Source organism: Hevea brasiliensis, chromosome 15, assembly GCF_030052815.1.
Source record: "Hevea brasiliensis isolate MT/VB/25A 57/8 chromosome 15, ASM3005281v1, whole genome shotgun sequence".
NCBI classification, from domain to species: domain Eukaryota; kingdom Viridiplantae; phylum Streptophyta; class Magnoliopsida; order Malpighiales; family Euphorbiaceae; genus Hevea; species Hevea brasiliensis.
In genome coordinates, this window is record NC_079507.1 from 57,768,328 (window position 1) to 57,789,059 (window position 20,732).

Genomic DNA, 20,732 nt, shown 5'->3' on the forward strand with positions numbered 1-20,732 from the left:
ACCATTTTACAGCAATTTATTTATTAGACAAAAGCTTATCAGATAAGAAAAGAAAATGCAAATCCAGACTCAATTCCTACTACCCTCCTTTCACATACATATACCGCTGTACTTCGATAATTGTAATTTATCATTATTATTATTTTAACTTTGAGCCAAAAGTGGCTTTACCTTTGACATGATTTTCCCTTTTTAAAAGTTTATGTGCATGCACGACACGTGCTGTTTCAGCTTGTCCAATGGGAAATGCAAGATAAGACATTTGTGATAAACTTCATCACTATAATGGATAATTATAAATTAAAGGATAATGTTTCTTGAAGAAAAAATTCAAAAAATATACATTAACAATTTTCAGAATATTTTTTTTTTAAATATATTTAAAATATCAACGGAGTTAACAAGAGTAGTAAAAGACTTTGTATTTTAGGTTCTGCAAATAAAGAAAACCCTCATCGATAGTGCTTACCCCCATAACGAATCTCCCAATATAAACAGAAATAAGTCTAACCTAATAAGCCAGAAGATACCTGTAATTTACTTTAAAAAAACAAAGCAATCCATAGTTTCTTTGTAAAATTATTGAAGTGGAAGTTATAAAGTTCATGGATCTCTTTGTAAAATTACTGAAGTGTAAGTTATAAAGTTCATGGAGTAGACCAGCTTCCACTCCAAGTTGCTGCAGTTCTTTGAAGGTAGAAGTTACGCATGGCGCTGTTTACTGGAAAAGGGATTCTCCAGAGCGAAGCTCTAAAGAAGGTAAGTGTCTTCTCCTTCCTCATCCCCTTGTGCCCTGGAATTAAATCCAAGCAATCAACCATATTCATCTGGAATTAAATCTCTAATTCTACTCTCTTTTTTTCTCATTTAGGAGAAAGGTTACATGTTGAATTCTATAGGAATTTTTTTGAGTATAACATCTGATCTTTTCTAACTTCTGCCAACCAAATGAATCATATGAATGTCTCATAATGTCAAAGACCAGTAGAGTTTATCCCCTAAGTGGATCTCTAGGAAGAATAGTTCAGATTAAGGAATCATTAAGGTGAAAAAAAAAATGAAGACACAGCTCATTCATTGGATGACAGATCTTTCAATAAATTATCTGAAACTAATAATATATGAAATTTCATTTTTTTTATTTTATCAATAATTAAGTAATTTGAAAAATTATTTTAATTATAGTAATGTAAAATGAGCGAAACTCATATCATCTAAATATGTTTTTTAAAAATAAATTAGTGATAATTGTCCGTTTTATTAGTATAAAATTAAAGGATTTAAATACTAATCGCTCACTTCTCTTATAAAAATTTAAAAATAGCAAAAAAAAAAAAAAACAGTATTTTATATGAAAAGGAAAATCAGCATTTCACGTGTATGTATATTTGATATATTTTTAATTTTGAAAAATTTTATGTCAGTACATCTTTGAAACTACTTCATATCCTAGAGAGCAGAGAGAACTCAAGAATTTACGAGAAGCTACAGTAAACAAGTATGGCAACAAGTAAGTACTAATTAAGTGTCCATAATTAGTCCACATTATAATTTATTTTCATAGAGAAAAATTAGCCCATTTACAGAATTATAAAAAAAGCATGGAATTTTGAATTACAGGAGCCAGATGTCTGTGCCAGTTGATGAAGGGCAATTCCTATCAATGCTTGTAAAGATTATGAATGCCAAGAGAACCTTGGAGATTGGTGTTTTTACAGGCTATTCTCTACTTTCCACTGCACTTGCACTGCCTGATGATGGCCAGGTTTGCTGTTTTCATTCTTGCAGGATAATACCCATTCCAGGACTACAAAACCTGCATGATTTACTATTTTATTTTGCCATACTTTGATGATAGTGATTGATTATTTGGATCATAAGTGTGAATTAATATAGTGTTTGAGCCTCATAACCTATCGGTTTGCACTTTTGGGTTGGATTTGTTTCTCACAATGGCCTTTTTCAACAGATAACGGCTATAGACCTAGATCAAGAAGCTTATGAAGTCGGATTACCATTCATCCGACAGGCAGGCATGGAGCACAAAATCAACTTCATCAAATCAAATGCCATCTCAGCGTTGAGTGAAATGTTGAACAATGTAAGTGTTTCCATCAAAAGTTAAGTAAACATCAAAAAAATTTGAGGAAAATGATTCAGCAAGCCCAAGTGCTTGCGTTCTTAATTACCATGAAAATAATGGATTGATATATTTGGATTTTGTTTATTTTGACATCGACACAGCAGGATAAAGATAGATCAGAATTTGACATGGCATTTGTAGATGCTGACAAATGCAGCTACAAGCAATTCCATGAACAATTGTTGAAACTTGTTAAGGTTGGAGGTATAATAGCTTACGATAATACCTTGTGGTATGGCTCTGTTGCTCAAAAAGAAGAAGCTGTACCGGAGCATCTAAGGGAGACAAGAAAGGCCATAATGGAAATCAACGAATATCTGGCTTGTGATCCTCGCGTCGATATTTCACAAGTCTCTATCGGTGATGGTGTTACCGTATGCAGGCGTCTGTATTGAGAAACAATCTATATTTATTGCAGATGTTGCAGCTAGATGGTGTTTAATTGCGAATAATTTATTTTATATCCTACTCTATAATTATCGAATCTCTATACAAGAAGCTTCTAATATATAAAATGACAAACTACATGAGTCATTAATTAATCATCATTAAGGCAATAATAAAATTTAATTCATATTTATTCTTGAAAGAGGATAACTTGAAATCTTCTCCTCCATAAATTCTACGAGAGGAAAAGCCACCCTAGTTAACTTCTTGGTGTTTAATTATGGATTATGGTCCACGGATAATTGTTTAATAATTTCCTCTTGTGTTACTGTTGTTTGGGGTATTGTTCAAGGCAGATGAATGTTTTTGCATTTTCTTACTTGAAATAAATGGAGCAAAAAAGAAAAATTTTTCTCGTTAAAATTTGAGTCTATCATAAATTTAAAATATAAAATATATGATGAAATCTATTTATTAAATATATGAAATTTATATTTTAGATTATGATATACCAAATTCTAAACAAGAATTTCCCAAGCTAACATGATAAGTTAAAAAACACTTAAATTTGCTATCCTTACAATTAAACTTTAACGTGCCAGGTTCTCATGTAGAGCGTTCCATTAATAATTGAAGATGGGCTGAAAAGTTTGTGGCCCATGCTTGATTGTCCAATCCAAAGAATTAGTGTTTGAACTTAAAATTGGCAATTTGATTGCCTAAGAAAAATTAAAAGAAAGTCTTGTAGCTTGCCTTGGTTTTACTAGACCATATTTTTTTTTCCCCTATCCCAATAATAACACTTTTTTGTAGGAGAAAAGGAACTTTAATAAGAAACGGAGAAATTAAAATCATCCGCAACAAACAGAAGTTTACAAAGAATAGTAGAAGGATATATATATATATCCAATGTATTGGCCATGGATTTTAATTGCTTGGTGCTAAGTAGAGGAGTTGGATTTTTTATTTTTTGAGTGATTCTCATTTATCTCCCTTAACTACTTGTACATTTCCTTAATGAAAGATGCTGTCTCTTGCAATGGTTCCTTCATAGCCTCTTTGAGCTTGTTTAAAGAAATACAGTATGCTTCCTGCGGCAGCCAAACTTCATCGATTAGCTTCTTTTTTTTTAATAAGCCAGAGTCAATGTTATATATATTATAGGGAAAATAAGTTTAATTCCTCTATTCTAGCAAAACTAATTAAAAACTAATTAATTGGTTTTTTTATTTTTTAAAAATATATTAGATATTAACATATTTTTGAAAATAAAAGAATAAAATAATTAATTTTATAAAAAAAAATAAATAATAATTTTCCTTATATATTAATAAAGAAATTTTAGTTATTTAACATCTCTTCAACTTTCTCTTGATTCTATATCATGAGGAAAATGCTCTCCAATGAACTCGTCATGATCACAGAAGTCACTTCTTCATGTTCTAATTTTCTATTCTTTTCTTCTAGCTGAAAAAGGATCAATTTATGATCGCTTTCACATTGTTATTCTCTAATCATCTACAATTTGAACTTAAAATAAGGAGCAACATTTTTTATTCTTCCCTTTAAAAAATATTATTTAGCATTGAGTATAATCTACGAGGCAGGCAGCGAGGAGCTAGCTTACCATGAAGATATCTAGCTCTGACGTGCCAGGAGAATTGGGAGTTCCATGCTTGAATTTTGCTTGTTTTTTCCCAATCGCCCTATCAACATCTTGAATTTCGCCTAAACCCACCTGTCATCAATGAGCCACTGACCTCAGTATATTTTACATAACATAAAATTTTGTTTCAGGAGGAGATTAAAGAGTAAAGACTCAAATATGCCAAAGTCACCTTTGCAAAGTCAATAATATATCTTTAATTAATTAACGGCATTATTATAATTTATCGGAAAATAATTAATGGGTTTAAATAATAATTAATAAAATCATAATTTTTAATAACGTGATTAATTAAACTTAATAAATTGAGTTGGACCTTGCAAATTTAGTAAATCATTAAATAGACTTATAAGTTTGGACACTTAAGTTTGATAAACAAATTAAATATGAGATAGAGATGGCAAAAAGTAAGATATCTATAAAAATTATCTCGAATCCGAATTTAATTAACTCCTTTTAAATTTGTTTAAAATTTATTATTAACTACTTAAATCTGTCTCAAATCTAATTATTATTATTCCAATATTACTTGATGATGCGTCCCAACCGCAAGTGCACGGGTCGTACAAGTAATATAGAAAAGATATCGATCCCACGAGGAGTTGTGTTAATGATTGAATTTTCGATATAAAAGTTGACTAAATTGAAGTATTCATGAAATTAAAATAATGAATTAATGGGTAATGGAGTACGAAATCTAAATGTGCAAATTTAATATTCTATTCAACAATGTATTAATTAAACTAAAATTGCATCAAATTGAAATAAGCAAGTTCAAATATGGCAATATTTAAAATGGCAAATGATTAAATTCGATTAGAAATTAACAATGGTAAAAAGGCGATTCCGGAGTTCGGGATTTCATATTCAAGCTATTTTGGGATTTTCCCTAGCTAGCCCAATCCATGAAATTTATGGGTTTAAAGGAGATTAATTCTAAAATCCTTTGAAAACTCTTTCGAGTGAGACAAAGAGTGCCTTAATTAACTTAATCCTACTTTCGTGGAGTTAAAATTAACCAAGACCCATTAGGTTCTTTAATCAATCTATTAAAACCCTCTTAACCCTTAGTCTATTTCTAGATCTAAGTTAATTAAGTCCAATTTCTTGATTAACTATCACTTGGTTTTCTCCTTTCGGTGCTTCAACCAAGGATTAAGAACATAACTTAATGGGGCCCTTCATTAAGCATGTGAATAAGCACACAAGAAATGGATTAAACCTCATAAATTCATTAAATTGGGACTAACCCAGTTCAAATCCACAAAAATAACTAAAATATTACATCCCTTACTCCAGAATCAAAAGTAAACTACTCACTATCCATAATGCTTACAAGATATGATGAGTTTAAATGGAAATAAAGCTTTAATCTAAGCTAAGAAGTAAGAAATTAAACACTAGAAATGTAGAAAAATGTAAAGGAAGGAAGAAATCTGCAAATCTTGGTTAAAAATGGTGTGGAAGGTGAAAATGACTCCTCAAATTCTGCCTCTCTTCTCCTCTTCTTCTTTTCTCCTTGCCTCCCTCTAAAATGAGAAAATGGGACTATTTATAGCATTTTTCTGACATGGAGCCCTAAAATGGTATGTTCTAGGAGGAATTATTTGAGGGAATCTCCTGCCAGCTCATTAATGAACTCTTCATGGGATGCATAAGTGGATCGCATAAGTTATGCAGTCCCTTATGCGCTGATTCTGGGCCACTTATGCAAAACTGCATGACTTGGTGCATAGGTTATGCACAATTCTGTGAAGGTGCATAAGGGAGGCGGGAATGTGCATAAGCTATGCTGTCTCCTTATGCACACTTCGGCTGGTTCTGGAACAGTGATCTTTCTCCTTATGCAAATCTGCATAGCTTATGCGGCAAGTTATGCACAATTTGGTCAATGCATATTTCAGCTTGAAAACTTGTTTTTGACATCTTTGGTAGAAGACACTCCTCAATGGCAAAATTCTCTTGATCCTTCAAAACACCATTTTTCCTACAAAACAAAGTAAAATTATAAATTAATCCAAAATCGACAATTATGAAAAACTAACTAATTAACTAATGAAATTAGCTAAAAATGACTAATAATCAAATAAAATGGCTATGAAATTAAACCTCAATGATTATGCAAAATGTATGCATCAAATACCCCCAAACTCAAGCTTTTGCTTGTCCTCAAGCAAACTTTAAAATGTAATGCAAAATTTTTAGGGGTGCCTTATCCAAAGAGCTATGAAAATTACCTATTAAAGTAACTAAACACACCTTCAGCCATACCAGCAATCCATATACCCATCCTTCAAAATGCAAAGAATCTAATGCTTATCCAAGCTTTCACCGCTTAGCCATCAAGTCAATTATCATTCAAAATCTCCAAACCAACAAATCAAAAGAGATAGTCATGCTCAAAAAGAATTCTAGGACAATTGATAACCAAAGTATCTCAACATGGAATGATAGAATTGAATGAATAGATGAATAGTTTTCCAATCCCATAGGCAAATTCCCTACTCCTATCTCCACTAATGTAGCAAGTACTATCAAGAGATCAAAGGTCTTTTTAGGGATGTAATGAGGCCATGGGGTTTAAAATGAGGCTAAGAAGAAAGATGGGTAAAAGTATTCAAAGCATGAGAATATTTTCAATTTTTAAACATAAGGTACACTTCTTATTTTATTATAATTTTTTCTTTTTCTTCTTTTTTTCTTTTTTTTTTTGTATATATGGAGGAGAGAAGTACACAATGAGAATTGTCAAGTGCTAGCATAGTTTACAAAACACATAAAAATGGAGGGACATTTTGATACTTTAGACTTGTATTTTGCATTTTCTTTTGATGATTGTCCCTAAAAATGCCACCCCCAAACTCATTTCTTTTAATACTTTGGGTGGATTTCTTTCATTTTGAATGGCAATAGTGAAAAGCACATATAGTAGCACTTGTACAAGATGACAAGCACTTCTTCTCCCTTTTATTGTATATTTTTTTTCTCTTTTTTTTAATTTTTATTTTTATTTTTTTTAGAAAGTGTACCTAACATTCAATATTATTCTCATGAAAAGGGTTGGAGTGTTTGGTTCATTGGCTAGGTAGCAATAAGGATTTCAAGAAAAATTAGGGATAAAAAGGCTCAAAGGGGTTTTCAAAGGTCAATTTTAATTAGGAAAAAGGGCCAAAGGTTTAAAATGAGAAGGTTTAAATCAAAGAATGCCTAATCATCTCTCTTTTCAAGTACAAGCTGGTATTTCGCCTTGAAAGGTTTAGAAAATTTGTTCTAGGATTGGCGAGACATCATTTGACTACCTTATATCCAATAACTCCCTCTAAACACTTCCATCTCCAAATGACTAGTTGGGTGGCTTTTTGGCTAAGAAGATATAGGCAAGGGATAACACTTCAAAACTTTGCACCTCTTAGGAAACTTTCAATCCACAAACCCAACTAAAGGTAAGTCAAATCACTCTCATAGGCAACTTTTCAATACTCAAGGGATTTGGCAAAAGAATTTAATGCATGATGCATGATTCCTAAAAATGAGCAATGCATTAACTAAATGGAAGAAGTCTATTTGTGTGCAAAGTGTATAATTTCTAAGTGATGTATAATGTGTGTGTAAATGTGTTATGTATATGTATGTATGGATGTATATGTAAAATATTTACAATATATGTAAATGAAATGGGATGAGATGTTCCTATACTCAAAATGTAAAAAAAATGAAGCAAAAATCAAAATGAATGTGCACCCCCAAACTCAAAATTAGACATTGTCCTCAATGTCTCAAGTAGTGCATTATCAAAATTCAAAGTAAAGAGAAATTACCAGGAATTGTGAAATTTAAGAGCAAAAGGAAAGAGTTACCTGGTATAGAGCAGATGAGAATTCAAGGAATAATAGTGATGCATAAGAGGCTGTACAGGTTATGCAGAGTAAAGTGCTACCCAAAACATGTGCATAAGTAGGGTGCATAAGCCGTGCGGTTCTGCATGAGTGGCAATAAGGGTTGCATAGGCTATGTAAAATATTTGCAAAAATTTTTTTTTTTTTTTTTTTTTGGTCATGCGGAAGTGCATAAGTTATGCACTCTCCTTATGCAAGTCTCAGCAGGTTTTAACTTTTCCAGAACATGTGCATAAGTAGGGTGCATAAGCCGTGCGGTTCTGCATGAGTGGCAATAAGGGTTGCATAGGCTATGTAAAATATTTGCAAATTTTTTTTTTTTTTTTTGGTCATGCGGAAGTGCATAAGTTATGCACTCTCCTTATGCAAGTCTCGTTTTAACTTTTCGAACATGTGCATAAGTAGGGTGCGATTCTGCATGAGGGGCAATAAGGGTTTCATTTTTTTTTTTTTTTTTTTTTTTTTTTGGTCATGCGGAAGTGCATAAGTTATGCACTCTCCTTATGCACTCTTCGGTGGGTTTTGAAATTCAGAGTCTTTGGTTATGCAGAAGTGCATAAGCTATGCACATTGCTTATGCAGGTCTCGGCAACTTTTGGAATTTTCTGATTTCTGGTCATGCACAAGTGCATAGGTTATGCACTCTGCTTATGCACCCCTCGGCGATTGGAAATTGAGTTTTTGGTTATGCGTATGCATAACTTATGCACCTTCCTTATGCACCCTCGGCAGTTTGAATTTTTGGAGTTCGGTCATGCGTAGTGCATAGGCTATGCACTCTGCTTATGCAGACTTCGGCAGAGAGAGAAAATGCAGAATTTTTGGTTATGCAGAAGTGCATAAGTTATGCACTCACCTTATGCAAGTTTTGACAGATATGAAATTTGACAAAATGAGGTTATGCAGAGTTGCATAAGCTATGCACCCTCCTTATGCACTTGCAATAAAGGTGAAAAAATGGCAAGAATTATGGTTATGCAGGATTGCATAAGCTATGCGATTCTTATGCACAATATAACAAGATCAAGAATGCAATAGAACATGGATTGCAAGTGTGAAAAATACCCTAGAATGAGGAAATATAATTCCATGAAGCATAAACCATGAGAATTTTTCACCAAAAACACATCAATATATACAAAGTTCATCAAAAATGCATCACACAAGCATGTAAAAATGGATCCTACATAAAAGACCTTTGAGAACTATGCCATTTTAAGACAAATTCTGCAAATCAACATTTAGCACATAAAACTCCATAAAATTTGCATGAAGTTGCATCTAACCACAAATGATGAAATGAAGTCTCCAAGTTTTGCCAAGAAAATGCAGCATTTTTACCTTGAATCCTACAACCCAAAGAAGCTCAAAACTGCAAAAATGACTCACTTACCACCATATTAAGATTAAAATCACACATACTTAAAAGTCTCACACCCAACCTCACCAAAAACACAAGCCATCTGCTGCAAACACCCTCTTTCTTTGTCGAATTTCTTCTTCCTCTCTGCATAAACCAGATTGCAGCTCAAGGACAGAATCTATCTGCTGCAGACTTTTCCTTTTCTGCAGATTGCATTTTTCCTCTGCAATAACCAGATTGCAGCTCCCAATAGTTCACCAGCCTTTCTTCATTGATATACATCTACAAGGGACAAGATTTAATAATGTCAAAAATTGAATTTGAGGAAATTTAAGATAAAAACAAAATTAATGAAAATGAAAGTAAATCAACAAAAGCAAAATAAAAGGACTTGGGATGCCTCCCAAGAGCGCTAATTTATAGTCCTTAGCTAGACTCTTTTCATGTTTCATGGTGGCTGAAATTGGAATTTGTTGCCTCTGTTTCCAATAGGTGCTTCAATGAATCTATACTTCATTTTCTTTCCATCACATGAGAAGATCCTTGTTGCTTTGTCTAAAAATCCGACCATTTCTTTCTTGACAACCTTTGGTGCATCTTTTTCTTTGAGAGATGGTTGCTTTACTTCACTTTTCTCCATTTGCTCAACTTGAAAGATTGGTGCCATAGGACAAGGTGGATTACTATTCAAATCTTGTGCAAATGCAGCCTCTTTTGGATTTTCATCATTGATACTCCCTTCATGGATAAGACAACTTTCAAGAGAAGCCTTCGGATAGCTCTTTCTAAAGTGCTCTTTTACTAACTCATCAACTATATCAATTCTCAAACAAGAGTCTACATCTTCATGTTGCTTCTTCTTATCATTGCCAATATTGAAGACTAACTGATCCTCTCCGATTCTAAGAGTAAGCTTTTCACCTTTCACGTCAATCAAAGCACCAGCTGTAGCCAGGAAAGGCCTCCCCAAAATGATTGGCATATGAGAATCCTCTTCCATGTCCAAAATGACAAAGTCAACTGGGATGTAAAATTTTCCAACCTTCAGTGGTATATTTTCCAAGATCCCTTCTGGATATTTAATTGATCTGTCTGCCAACTGAAGAGAAATGTGGGTTGGCTTAATATCTCCCATGTTAAGCTTCTCATAGATGGAGAGGGGCATAAGGCTTACACTAGCCCCTAAATCACATAAAGCTTTTATAGAACATGATTCCCCAATATGGCATGGAATTGAAAAACTCCCTGGATCCTTGAGCTTTGGAGGAAGTTTCCTTTGGAGGATAGCACTGCATTCCTCGATTAAGGCTCTGATCTCATAATCTTCAAGTCTTCTTTTGTTTGAGAGAATTTCTTTCAAAACTTAGCATAAGAAGGCATTTGGGAAAGAGCATCGATAAAAGGCACATTTATATATAGCTTCTTCAAAACCTCTAAGAACTTCCCAAATTGCTTATCAAGCTTGGCTTTTGAAATCTCTGTGGAAAGGGAAGTCATGGCTTGTAAGGCTTTGGAGGTATATATTTCTCTTCTTTCTCTCCAACCTCCTCTTTACCTTTTCTTGCACTCCCTTTTCACTCTTTTGTTTTTCATCTCCTCAAAATCTTCCTCATTTTCTCTCTTTTCAACTTTTTCACTCTTCTCATTATGCACTATTTTACCACTCCTAAGTGTGATGGCATGACATTTCTCCCTTGGATTTTATGTTTGACTAGGAAGTTTCCCATAGAATTGGTACTTGATGAGCATGCTTGTTGTGCAATCTGATTTTCCAGCATCCTATTGTGTGTTTGCATTTGTTCCAGCCTTGCTTTCATCTCTCTCAACTCTTCATCACGCTTAATTTGATTAGCAAGAATTTGTTGTAATAAAGCCTCTGTGGTGGAACTTTGTTCTTGCTGTCTTGGTAAAGGTGCAGTATTTGCATTCTTTCTTGAAAACTAGGTGGTGGTTGCCTAGGTTGTTGGTATTGATGCTCTTGTTGTTGTGATGGAAAGTTCGAGTTGAAGCTTGATTTTGCTGATTCTCCCATGAAAAATTGGGATGATTCCTCCAAGCATATGAAGGATAATCTACTCCACAGCTCATTGTTCCTTCTGCATAAGTAACTTGTTGAGAACTTCCAGAGCATGATGATGAACTGATTAGCATACTTAAATCCTCCATTTTCTTAGCAAGGACATTAGTGAGTGCATCAAATTTGGCATTGATCATGTTGAATGGATCAAGCTCATACATTCCAAAGAACTTGCCTTTTTGAGTTGGAGTTGACCCTCTTGGACTACTCCATAGATGACTGTTCTTTGCTATTTTCTCTAATAACTCATAAGCTTCATCTTCATGCTTAATGATGAATTCCCCTCCAGTTTGAGCATCAATGATTCCTCTGATAGCAGGAGTGACATTTGTGTAAAAATTCTGGTTTATCATCCATTTAGGAATGGCATGATGTGGACATTGTCTCTCCAACTCCTTCCATCTCATCCATGACTCATAAAGAGTCTCATCTTCTCTTGGTCTAAAAGCAATCATTTGATTCCTCAACTCTTGAGTTTTTCCAGGTGGAAAGTATTGGGCAAGAAATGCATCAGTGAGCTGCTCCCAATTTGTAATTGAGTTGTGAGGTAAAGAATCAAGCCAATCCAATGCTCTATCTTTCAAAGAGAATGGAAACAATTTTAGCCTTGCTGCATCATCAGATACTCCAGGTTGTTTTTGCATGTCACAAATCATAGCAAACTTCTTCAGATGTGTGTGTGGATTTTCAGAAGGATGACCCCCAAATTGAGAATTCTGAATCATTTGAAGGACTCCAAAATCCATCTTGTAACTATTTGCATCAATCCTTGGTCTTGCTATGCTCTCTCTCAAGTCATCAAAACGTGGAAAAGCATGATCCATCATACTTCCCCTAGGCACGTTAGCATTAACAACTTCTTCACCATGGGCTGCATTTTCATTATTTTGATCATTTCCAGCATTACCAACACCAATTCTAATTCTTTCATCAGCCATGTCTGCTTCTAATTCAGTTTCTATCAAGGCTTCTTTTCTTTTTCTGGTTTCTTTCTTGTTGGCCTTACAAAATTTCTCAATTTCAGGGTTGAATAATAAGGATGTATCACTTGTGCTTCTAGCTCTTCTCATAAAAGATTAAGAGTACCTGAAAAAGAACAAACAAACACAAAATGAAAAGATAACAGAGATAAAACTAAAAAACAACTAAAATAATCAAGAATTCAATCTTAAGCAAACAACTCCCCGGCAACGGCGCCAAAAACTTGATGCGTCCCAACCGCAAGTGCACGGGTCGTACAAGTAATATAGAAAAGATATCGATCCCACGAGGAGTTGTGTTAATGATTGAATTTTCGATATAAAAGTTGACTAAATTGAAGTATTCATGAAATTAAAATATTGAATTAATGGGTAATGGAGTACGAAATCTAAATGTGCAAATTTAATATTCTATTCAACAATGTATTAATTAAACTAAAATTGCATCAAATTGAAATAAGCAAGTTCAAATATGGCAATATTTAAAATGGCAAATGATTAAATTCGATTAGAAATTAACAATGGTAAAAAGGCGATTCCGGAGTTCGGGATTTCATATTCAAGCTATTTTGGGATTTTCCCTAGCTAGCCCAATCCATGAAATTTATGGGTTTAAAGGAGATTAATTCTAAAATCCTTTGAAAACTCTTTCGAGTGAGACAAAGAGTGCCTTAATTAACTTAATCCTACTTTCGTGGAGTTAAAATTAACCAAGACCCATTAGGTTCTTTAATCAATCTATTAAAACCCTCTTAACCCTTAGTCTATTTCTAGATCTAAGTTAATTAAGTCCAATTTCTTGATTAACTATCACTTGGTTTTCTCCTTTCGGTGCTTCAACCAAGGATTAAGAACATAACTTAATGGGGCCCTTCATTAAGCATGTGAATAAGCACACAAGAAATGGATTAAACCTCATAAATTCATTAAATTGGGACTAACCTTCAAATCCACAAAAATAACTAAAATATTACATCCCTTACTCCAGAATCAAAAGTAAACTACTCACTATCCATAATGCTTACAAGATATGATGAGTTTAAATGGAAATAAAGCTTTAATCTAAGCTAAGAAGTAAGAAATTAAACACTAGAAATGTAGAAAAATGTAAAGGAAGGAAGAAATCTGCAAATCTTGGTTAAAAATGGTGTGGAAGGTGAAAATGACTCCTCAAATGCCTCTCTTCTCCTCTTCTTCTTTTCTCCTTTTCTCCCTCTAAAATGAGAAAATGGGACTATTTATAGCATTTTTCTGACATGGAGCCCTAAAATGGTATGTTCTAGGAGGAATTATTTGAGGGAATCTCCTGCCAGCTCATTAATGAACTCTTCATGGGATCAGATAAGTGGACTGCATAAGTTATGCACCCTTATGCGCTACTGGTTCTGGGCCACTTATGCAAAACTGCATGACTTGGTGCATAGGTTATGCACAATTCTGTGAAGGTGCATAAGGGAGGCGGGAATGTGCATAAGCTATGCTGTCTCCTTATGCACACTTCGGCTGGTTCTGGAACAGTGATCTTTCTCCTTATGCAAATCTGCATAGCTTATGCGGCAAGTTATGCACAATTTGGTCAATGCATATTTCAGCTTGAAAACTTGTTTTTGACATCTTTGGCTGTAGAAGACACTCCTCAATGGCAAAATTCTCTTCAGTCCTTCAAAAACATCATTTTTCCTACAAAACAAAGTAAAAATTACAAATTAATCCAAAATCGACAATTATGAAAAACTAACTAATTAACTAATGAAATTAGCTAAAAATGACTAATAATCAAATAAAATGGCTATGAAATTAAACCTCAATGATTATGCAAAATGTATGCATCACTTGAGCCTGTTTAATTATATATTTTTGAATTAATAATTTATATGGAAAAATATTTTTATTGATAATTTACATTTTCATCAAATTATTAATTTATATTTTTAAATTTAATAATTTTATGAAATATTTAAATTTTATTTATTTAAAATATAATATATAAAAATTTTTAAATATATATTTTATATTTAATTAATAATTAATATTAACTCATCAATATCTTACATTTAAAACTCAACTTAATATAAGTATTATTTTTCAAACTCAAATTTATCCTAAATTTAATTATATATTATTCGATTATTAATTAGATAATTAAATGAATTTAAATAATAATAAATAAAATTATATTTTTAATATTTTTACTAATTAAATTTAATGAGTGGATTTCGACCTCACAACCTCGGTAAATATCTAAATATAAATAAGTTCTTGATTTTATACACGAGTTAAATGCAAATTCAACTCACAAGTGTATAAACAATAAACAAATTAAATATGAGGAGCTTGATAAAATTTAAACGAGCTGATTTTGATTATCAAATCTGAGCTCAAATTGAGCTTAAACTCAAATTCAAACTCCATAAAAATTTAAGGAATTAAATTTAAGCTATTCAAAACTCAATTCGTGCAGCTCATTTACGCCCCTTGCCCTACTTTCGCCCGAAACTCCCAGCAAAGACAAACAAATTGTTTGGTGTACAGCTGAGACCCACCCAAACAGAACTTGAATTTATTCCATCCACATGCATAAACATTTGAGTACGGCACAGGAAGTTGTTAGCTTAAAATCACATGGGTCATGTTCTTCTTTTTAAAAGTTTATGTGCATGCACGACACTTGGTGTTTCTGCTTATCCAATGGGAAATGCAAGATAAGACATTTGTGATAAATTTCATCACTATAATGAAAAATTATAAATTAAAGGATAATGTTTCTTGAAGACAAAATTCAAAAAATATATATTAAAAATGTTCAAAATAATTTTTTTTAAAATATTAACAGAGTTAATAAGAGCAATAAAAAATTATGTATTTCTTAAATAAGGTTCTTTAAATAAAAAAAATCTTCACTGATAATGCTTACCCTATAATGAATCTCTTAATATAAACACGAACAAATCTAACCTAATAAATTAGGACATATCTGTAATTTCCTTTAAAAAACAAAGGAATCCATAATTTCTTTGTAAAATTATTGAAGTGGAAGTTATAAAGTTCATGGATCTATTTGTAAAATTACTGAAGTGTAAGTTATAAAGTTCATGGAGTAGACCAGCTTCCACTTCAAGTTGTTGCTGCAGTTCTTTGAAGGTAGAAGTTACGCATGGCGCTGTTTCCTCGTAAAGGGATTCTCCAGAGCGAAGCTCTAGAGAAGGTAAGTGTCTTCTCCATCCTCATTCCCTTGTGCCCTGGAATTAAATCCAAGCAATCAACCATATTCATCTGGAATTAAATCTCTAATTCTACTCTCTTTTTTTCTCATTTATGAGAAAGGTTACATGTTGAATTCTATAGGAATTTTTTTGAGTATAACATCTGATCTTTTCTAACTTCTGCCAACCAAATGAATCTTATGAATGTCTCATACTGTTAAAGACCAGTAGAGTTTATCTCCTAAGTGGATCTCTAGGAAGAATAGATCAGATTAAGGAATCATTAAGGTGAAAAAAAAAAAAAAAGAAGACACAGCTCATTCATTGGATGACAGATCTTTCAATAAATTATCTGAAACTAATAATATATGAAATTTCATCTTTTTTTTTATCAATAATTAAGTAATTTGAAAAATTATTTTAATTATAGTAATGTAAAATGAGTGAAATCATATCGATCTAAATATGTTTTTTTAACAATAAATTAGTGATAATTGTCCGTTTTATTAGTATAAAATTAAAGGATTTAAATACTAATCGCTCACTTCTCTTATAAAAATTTAAAAATAGCAAAAAAAAAAAATATTAATAATAACAGTATTTTATATGAAAAGGAAAATCAGCATTTCACGTGTATGTATATTTGATATATTTTTAATTTTGAAAAATTTTATGTCAGTACATCTTTGAAACTACTTCATATCCTAGAGAGCAGAGAGAACTCAAGAATTTACGAGAAGCTACAGTAAACAAGTATGGCAACAAGTAAGTACTAATTAAGTGTCCATAATTAGTCCACATTATAATTTATTTTCATAGAGAAAAATTAGCCAATTTACAGAATTATAAAAAAAAGCATGGAATTTTGAATTACAGGAGCGAGATGTCTGTGCCAGTTGATGAAGGGCAATTCCTATCAATGCTTGTAAAGATTATGAATGCCAAGAGAACCTTGGAGATTGGTGTTTTTACAGGCTATTCTCTACTTTCCACTGCACTTGCACTGCCTGATGATGGCCAGGTTTGCTGTTTTCATTCTTGCAAGATAATACCCAGTCCAGGACTACAAAACCTGCATAATTTACTATTTTATTTTGCCATACTTTGATGATAGTGATTGATTATTTGGATCATAAGTGTGAATTAATATAGTGTTTGAGCCTCATAACCTATCGGTTTAGACTTTTGGATTGGATTTGTTTCTCACAATAACCTTTTTCAACAGATAACGGCTATAGACCTAGATCAAGAAGCTTATGAAGTTGGATTACCATTCATCCGACAGGCAGGCATGGAGCACAAAATCAACTTCATCAAATCAAATGCCATCTCAGCGTTGAGTGAAATGTTGAACAATGTAAGTGTTTCCATCAAAAGTTAGAGTAAACATCCAAAAAATTTGAGGAAAATGATTCAGCAAGCCCAAGTGCTTGCGTTCTTAATTACCATGAAAATAATGGATTGATATATTTGGAATTTGTTTATTTTGATATTGATACAGCAGGATAAAGATAGAGCAGAATTTGACATGGCATTTATAGATGCTGACAAATGCAGCTACAAGCAATACCATGAACAATTGTTGAAACTTGTTAAGGTTGGAGGTATAATAGCTTATGATAATACCTTGTGGTATGGCTTTGTTGCTAAAAAAGAAGAAGTGGTGCCGGAGCATCTAAGGGAGGCAAGAAAGGCCATAATGGAAATCAACGAATATCTGGCTTGTGATCCTCGCGTCGATATTTCACAAGTCTCTATCGGTGATGGTGTTACCGTATGCAGGCGTCTGTATTGAGAAACAATCTATATTTATAGCAGATGTTGCAGCTGGATGGTGTTTAATTGCGAATAATTTATTTTATATCCTGCTCTATTATAAAAGAAGCTTCTAATATATAAAAATGACAAACTACATGAGTCATTAATTAATCATCATTAAGGCAATAATAAAATTTAATTCATATTTATTCTTGAAAGAGGATAACTTGAAATCTTCTCCTCCATAAATTCTAAGAGAGGAAAAGCCACCCTAGTTAACTTCTTGGTGTTTAATTATGGATTATGGTCCATGGATAATTGTTTAATAATTTCCTCTTGTGTTACTGTTTGTCGACACCATATTTTGGCCGATCCCCGAAATCAATAAACTTTGAAACCGATCCCCTGCACTGAGTCTCCCTTTGCCAGCCAATCACATTTCCGATCTCTCCTTAAAAGGAATCGAATCAATACTAAGTCCCCATATCATTTAAAGCCTCACCGATCTCTCAAACCAATTGTTAAGTCTCCTGACTAGTCAATTACATTTCCGATCTCTCTTGTCAAACGAGATTGAACCAACACTAGACCTTTATGTCACCAGTCTTATTGCCGATCTCCCTTTTAAAAGTTTGGGAATAATAAAGTTAAGGTTCCAATCCTGTTTAATGATGATTCCGATCTTAAGTTTTCAAATCAAATTTTTAATTTTAATCAAGTCCCGTTTAGCGTTTGTTCTCAGCCGATCTCATGCTTATAGTGTTTTCCGACCTCTTACACTTAGATTAATAATCACTTTTAGATGTTGTGATATGTTCAGACAATCAAGTGCTTATGCAATATAGATACTTTCCGATCCCATCCATTCATTGAACAAAAAGGGAGCTTCATTTCATTTCAAATTAAAATTTATACAAGTCATTCGGCTGGAGGATCACCCCCAGCCTGTTCTACATTTTGCTCGCTTCCTCTCTCACCTTCAGCCTCCTCCTCACTATCTTCACCTTCGTCCTGGGGAGCCAGATCCACCATCCAAGAGAAGTCCTCCTCGGGATACCGCTTCCTGAGCTCGGCCAGAAGATCCCTGATGTGGCTTATCCGCAAGTATACGGGTCGTATCAAGTAATAGAGTGATAAGTAAAGTATCGTTCCCACGAGGAATTGTGTTTGAGTACTAGACTATGGTTATTTCGATTATTTAGACTAATGACAATTTGTAAGAACTAATTTTACTAAATGCAGTAATTTAAGTAGAAAATAAAGAAAATAGGTAATGGGTAATGTAAATAAAGTGTTAATCTAAGCAAAAATTAACTAAATTAATAATGGGTAAGCAAAAACAAAGACTAATTAATAATAAAATTGATTCCAAAGTTGGGGTTTATGAATTAAGTCTATTGGGATTTGTCTTGGGTCATCCAATTTTAAAAGAAAATAGAGTTTGAAGGTGATTGATTCTAAAATCCTTCGATATCTTTTTCAAGCAAACCAAAGAGTATTTTAAGAAAACCAAACCTACTTTCGTACGATATTTGATTAACTTAAAACCCATTAAGTTTTGTAATCAATCAATGAATCCTCTTAAAACCCTAGTTTATTTCTAAATCTGGGGGATTTCAAGTTCTAATCCATGATTATCTATCAATGATTTTCACCTTTCGGTCCTTCAATCAAAGATTAAAAACTAGACCCAATGGGATCCAACATTAGGTAAGTCATAAAGCACACAAAGAAAAGAATCAAAACTCATATTTATATAAATCTAGATAAAACCCAATCCAAATCCACAAATAGATTCAAAATAGTGCGACCCAACTCTGAAATCTTAGAAAAATTATTCTATCATGATAAAATTTACAAGAGGAAATGATAAAACTAGCAAAAGAAACATAAAAATAGACTAAGAAATAGAAAAACCCAGGGGAAGGAGAGCCCAAAACTCTGAAAAATTGCAGGTGGACTGCCAGCAGCTCTCCAGCAGAAATGGCGTGCTCCTTCTCCTTCTTATTCTTTCTTGCGTGTTTTTTTTTTTTTTTTTCTTTTCTTTGTTTCTTCCCGTTTCCCCTTTTGTGGCTAAAAACTAGGAAATGATGAATTTATATGGTCCCAAAAAGTTGTCTTAAAAGTAAATAAGAGCCAAGGAGTGGATAGGAAATGAGGTGTAAAATTATCCAAGTCAGCAGCACTATTCACGTTCTGGGCAGTTTGCTTAGGGTTCGGCTTAACCCTAAGCAGCTTCTTAGCAAATTTCAGCCTCTGGTCGCACTGTCTGCTTAAGGTTAAGCAGACCCTCAGCAAATCTCGGCAGACTTAGAGTAAAATAGACTTTTCTGCTCATGCTTAACTTATGCTGCACCTTAAGCACTGCTGCTTTACCCTAAACAGGATCTTAAGCAAAAACTCAAGCAAATTTCGGCTAACTTGCTCTTTCAAGGCTTGATTTCTTCAACTTTCCTCTATGCTTAAAGAACTCCAAATTTCTTCAAATCACTTCCTAATGCACTCATTGATCTTCGATTTGCCATAAAATCCTATCAAAAATAACAAAATTACAAAAATCAAATATAAAGTATCTAAAGTTAACAAATAAGCTAAAATAAAGATAAAAACATAAAATATACTAAAATATAAGGGCAAAATGGATACAAAACTACCCTAAAATGCCTATATGAAATGAGTATAACAAATTCCCCCAAACTCAAACCTTTGCTTGTCCTCAAGCAAATTAAAACAATTAATGCAATTTGGGGTACCTACCTTAAATTTATGAAAATTACTTATCCAAACTCTCAAGCTTACTTTTAGCCGCCAACAAACCATATACCCACTTTCAAGGTGCAAAGAATTCAATCCTTACCAAAGTTATCACCGCTTAGCCTTGGGTCAATTATTCATATTATCAAGCCCAAACCAATCAATCACAAAGAATAATCATGCCTAAATAGACTATAGGGTAATCCACAAACTAAAGTGTCTCAAATAATGATGGAAGTAAATGAATGGATTAATGATATCACAATCCCATAGGCAATTCTCCTATTCCAATCTCCACTAATATAGCAAAACACCATCAAAAGATCAAAAGGACTTTCAAGGGTTATAATAGGGCCAAGGGGGTGATAATGTGGCTAACAAGGAAAGGATAAAAGTAACAAAATATGAGAATAATCAAATTATTAAAAGATCAAGACACAAAATTTTTTTTCTCTCTTTTTTTTTTTTTTGAATCAAATGGGGGAAGGGACTTTATAACTATTCA

General features: G+C 33.0%; 2 protein-coding genes and 1 non-coding gene across 5 annotated transcripts; all 3 read left to right on the forward strand.

Annotated features, from left to right (window-relative positions):
* The first annotated feature begins 425 nt into the window (after positions 1 to 425).
* On the forward strand, positions 426 to 2,627 carry LOC110634084 (putative caffeoyl-CoA O-methyltransferase At1g67980). Of its 2 annotated transcripts, none has more exons than XM_021782984.2 (5): positions 426 to 759; positions 1,425 to 1,510; positions 1,621 to 1,765; positions 1,970 to 2,101; positions 2,245 to 2,627. In XM_021782984.2, the coding sequence occupies exons 1-5, from the start codon at positions 709 to 711 to the stop codon at positions 2,536 to 2,538; spliced, it is 708 nt and encodes a 235-aa protein (XP_021638676.2). In that variant the 5' UTR covers positions 426 to 708; the 3' UTR covers positions 2,539 to 2,627. The 2 variants fall into 2 exon arrangements, with proteins under 2 accessions (XP_021638676.2, XP_021638685.2); XM_021782993.2 differs by having other exon boundaries at positions 428 to 759; positions 2,248 to 2,627.
* Positions 2,628 to 11,895: 9,268 nt separating this feature from the next.
* LOC131174281 (small nucleolar RNA R71) lies at positions 11,896 to 12,003 on the forward strand. The gene has a single exon (XR_009144529.1). It is a non-coding gene; the product is annotated as a small nucleolar RNA R71 (small nucleolar RNA).
* Positions 12,004 to 15,500: 3,497 nt separating this feature from the next.
* On the forward strand, positions 15,501 to 17,578 carry LOC110634071 (putative caffeoyl-CoA O-methyltransferase At1g67980). Of its 2 annotated transcripts, none has more exons than XM_021782972.2 (5): positions 15,501 to 15,717; positions 16,395 to 16,480; positions 16,592 to 16,736; positions 16,941 to 17,072; positions 17,220 to 17,578. In XM_021782972.2, the coding sequence occupies exons 1-5, from the start codon at positions 15,667 to 15,669 to the stop codon at positions 17,508 to 17,510; spliced, it is 705 nt and encodes a 234-aa protein (XP_021638664.2). In that variant the 5' UTR covers positions 15,501 to 15,666; the 3' UTR covers positions 17,511 to 17,578. The 2 variants fall into 2 exon arrangements, with proteins under 2 accessions (XP_021638664.2, XP_021638655.2); XM_021782963.2 differs by having other exon boundaries at positions 15,503 to 15,717; positions 17,217 to 17,578.
* Positions 17,579 to 20,732: the final 3,154 nt, after the last annotated feature.

Bases quoted from the DNA above. Each gene is read 5' to 3' on its own strand.
- LOC110634071 (XM_021782963.2), top strand. From the start codon at position 15,667: ATGGCGCTGTTTCCTCGTAAAGGGATTCTCCAGAGCGAAGCTCTAGAG. The intron at 15,718-16,394 runs GTAAGTGTCTTC...ATTTTATGTCAG, and splicing joins AGAGCGAAGCTCTAGAGAAG to TACATCTTTGAAACTACTTC. The intron at 16,481-16,591 runs GTAAGTACTAAT...TTTGAATTACAG, and splicing joins GTAAACAAGTATGGCAACAA to GAGCGAGATGTCTGTGCCAG.
- LOC110634084 (XM_021782984.2), top strand. From the start codon at position 709: ATGGCGCTGTTTACTGGAAAAGGGATTCTCCAGAGCGAAGCTCTAAAG. The intron at 760-1,424 runs GTAAGTGTCTTC...ATTTTATGTCAG, and splicing joins AGAGCGAAGCTCTAAAGAAG to TACATCTTTGAAACTACTTC. The intron at 1,511-1,620 runs GTAAGTACTAAT...TTTGAATTACAG, and splicing joins GTAAACAAGTATGGCAACAA to GAGCCAGATGTCTGTGCCAG.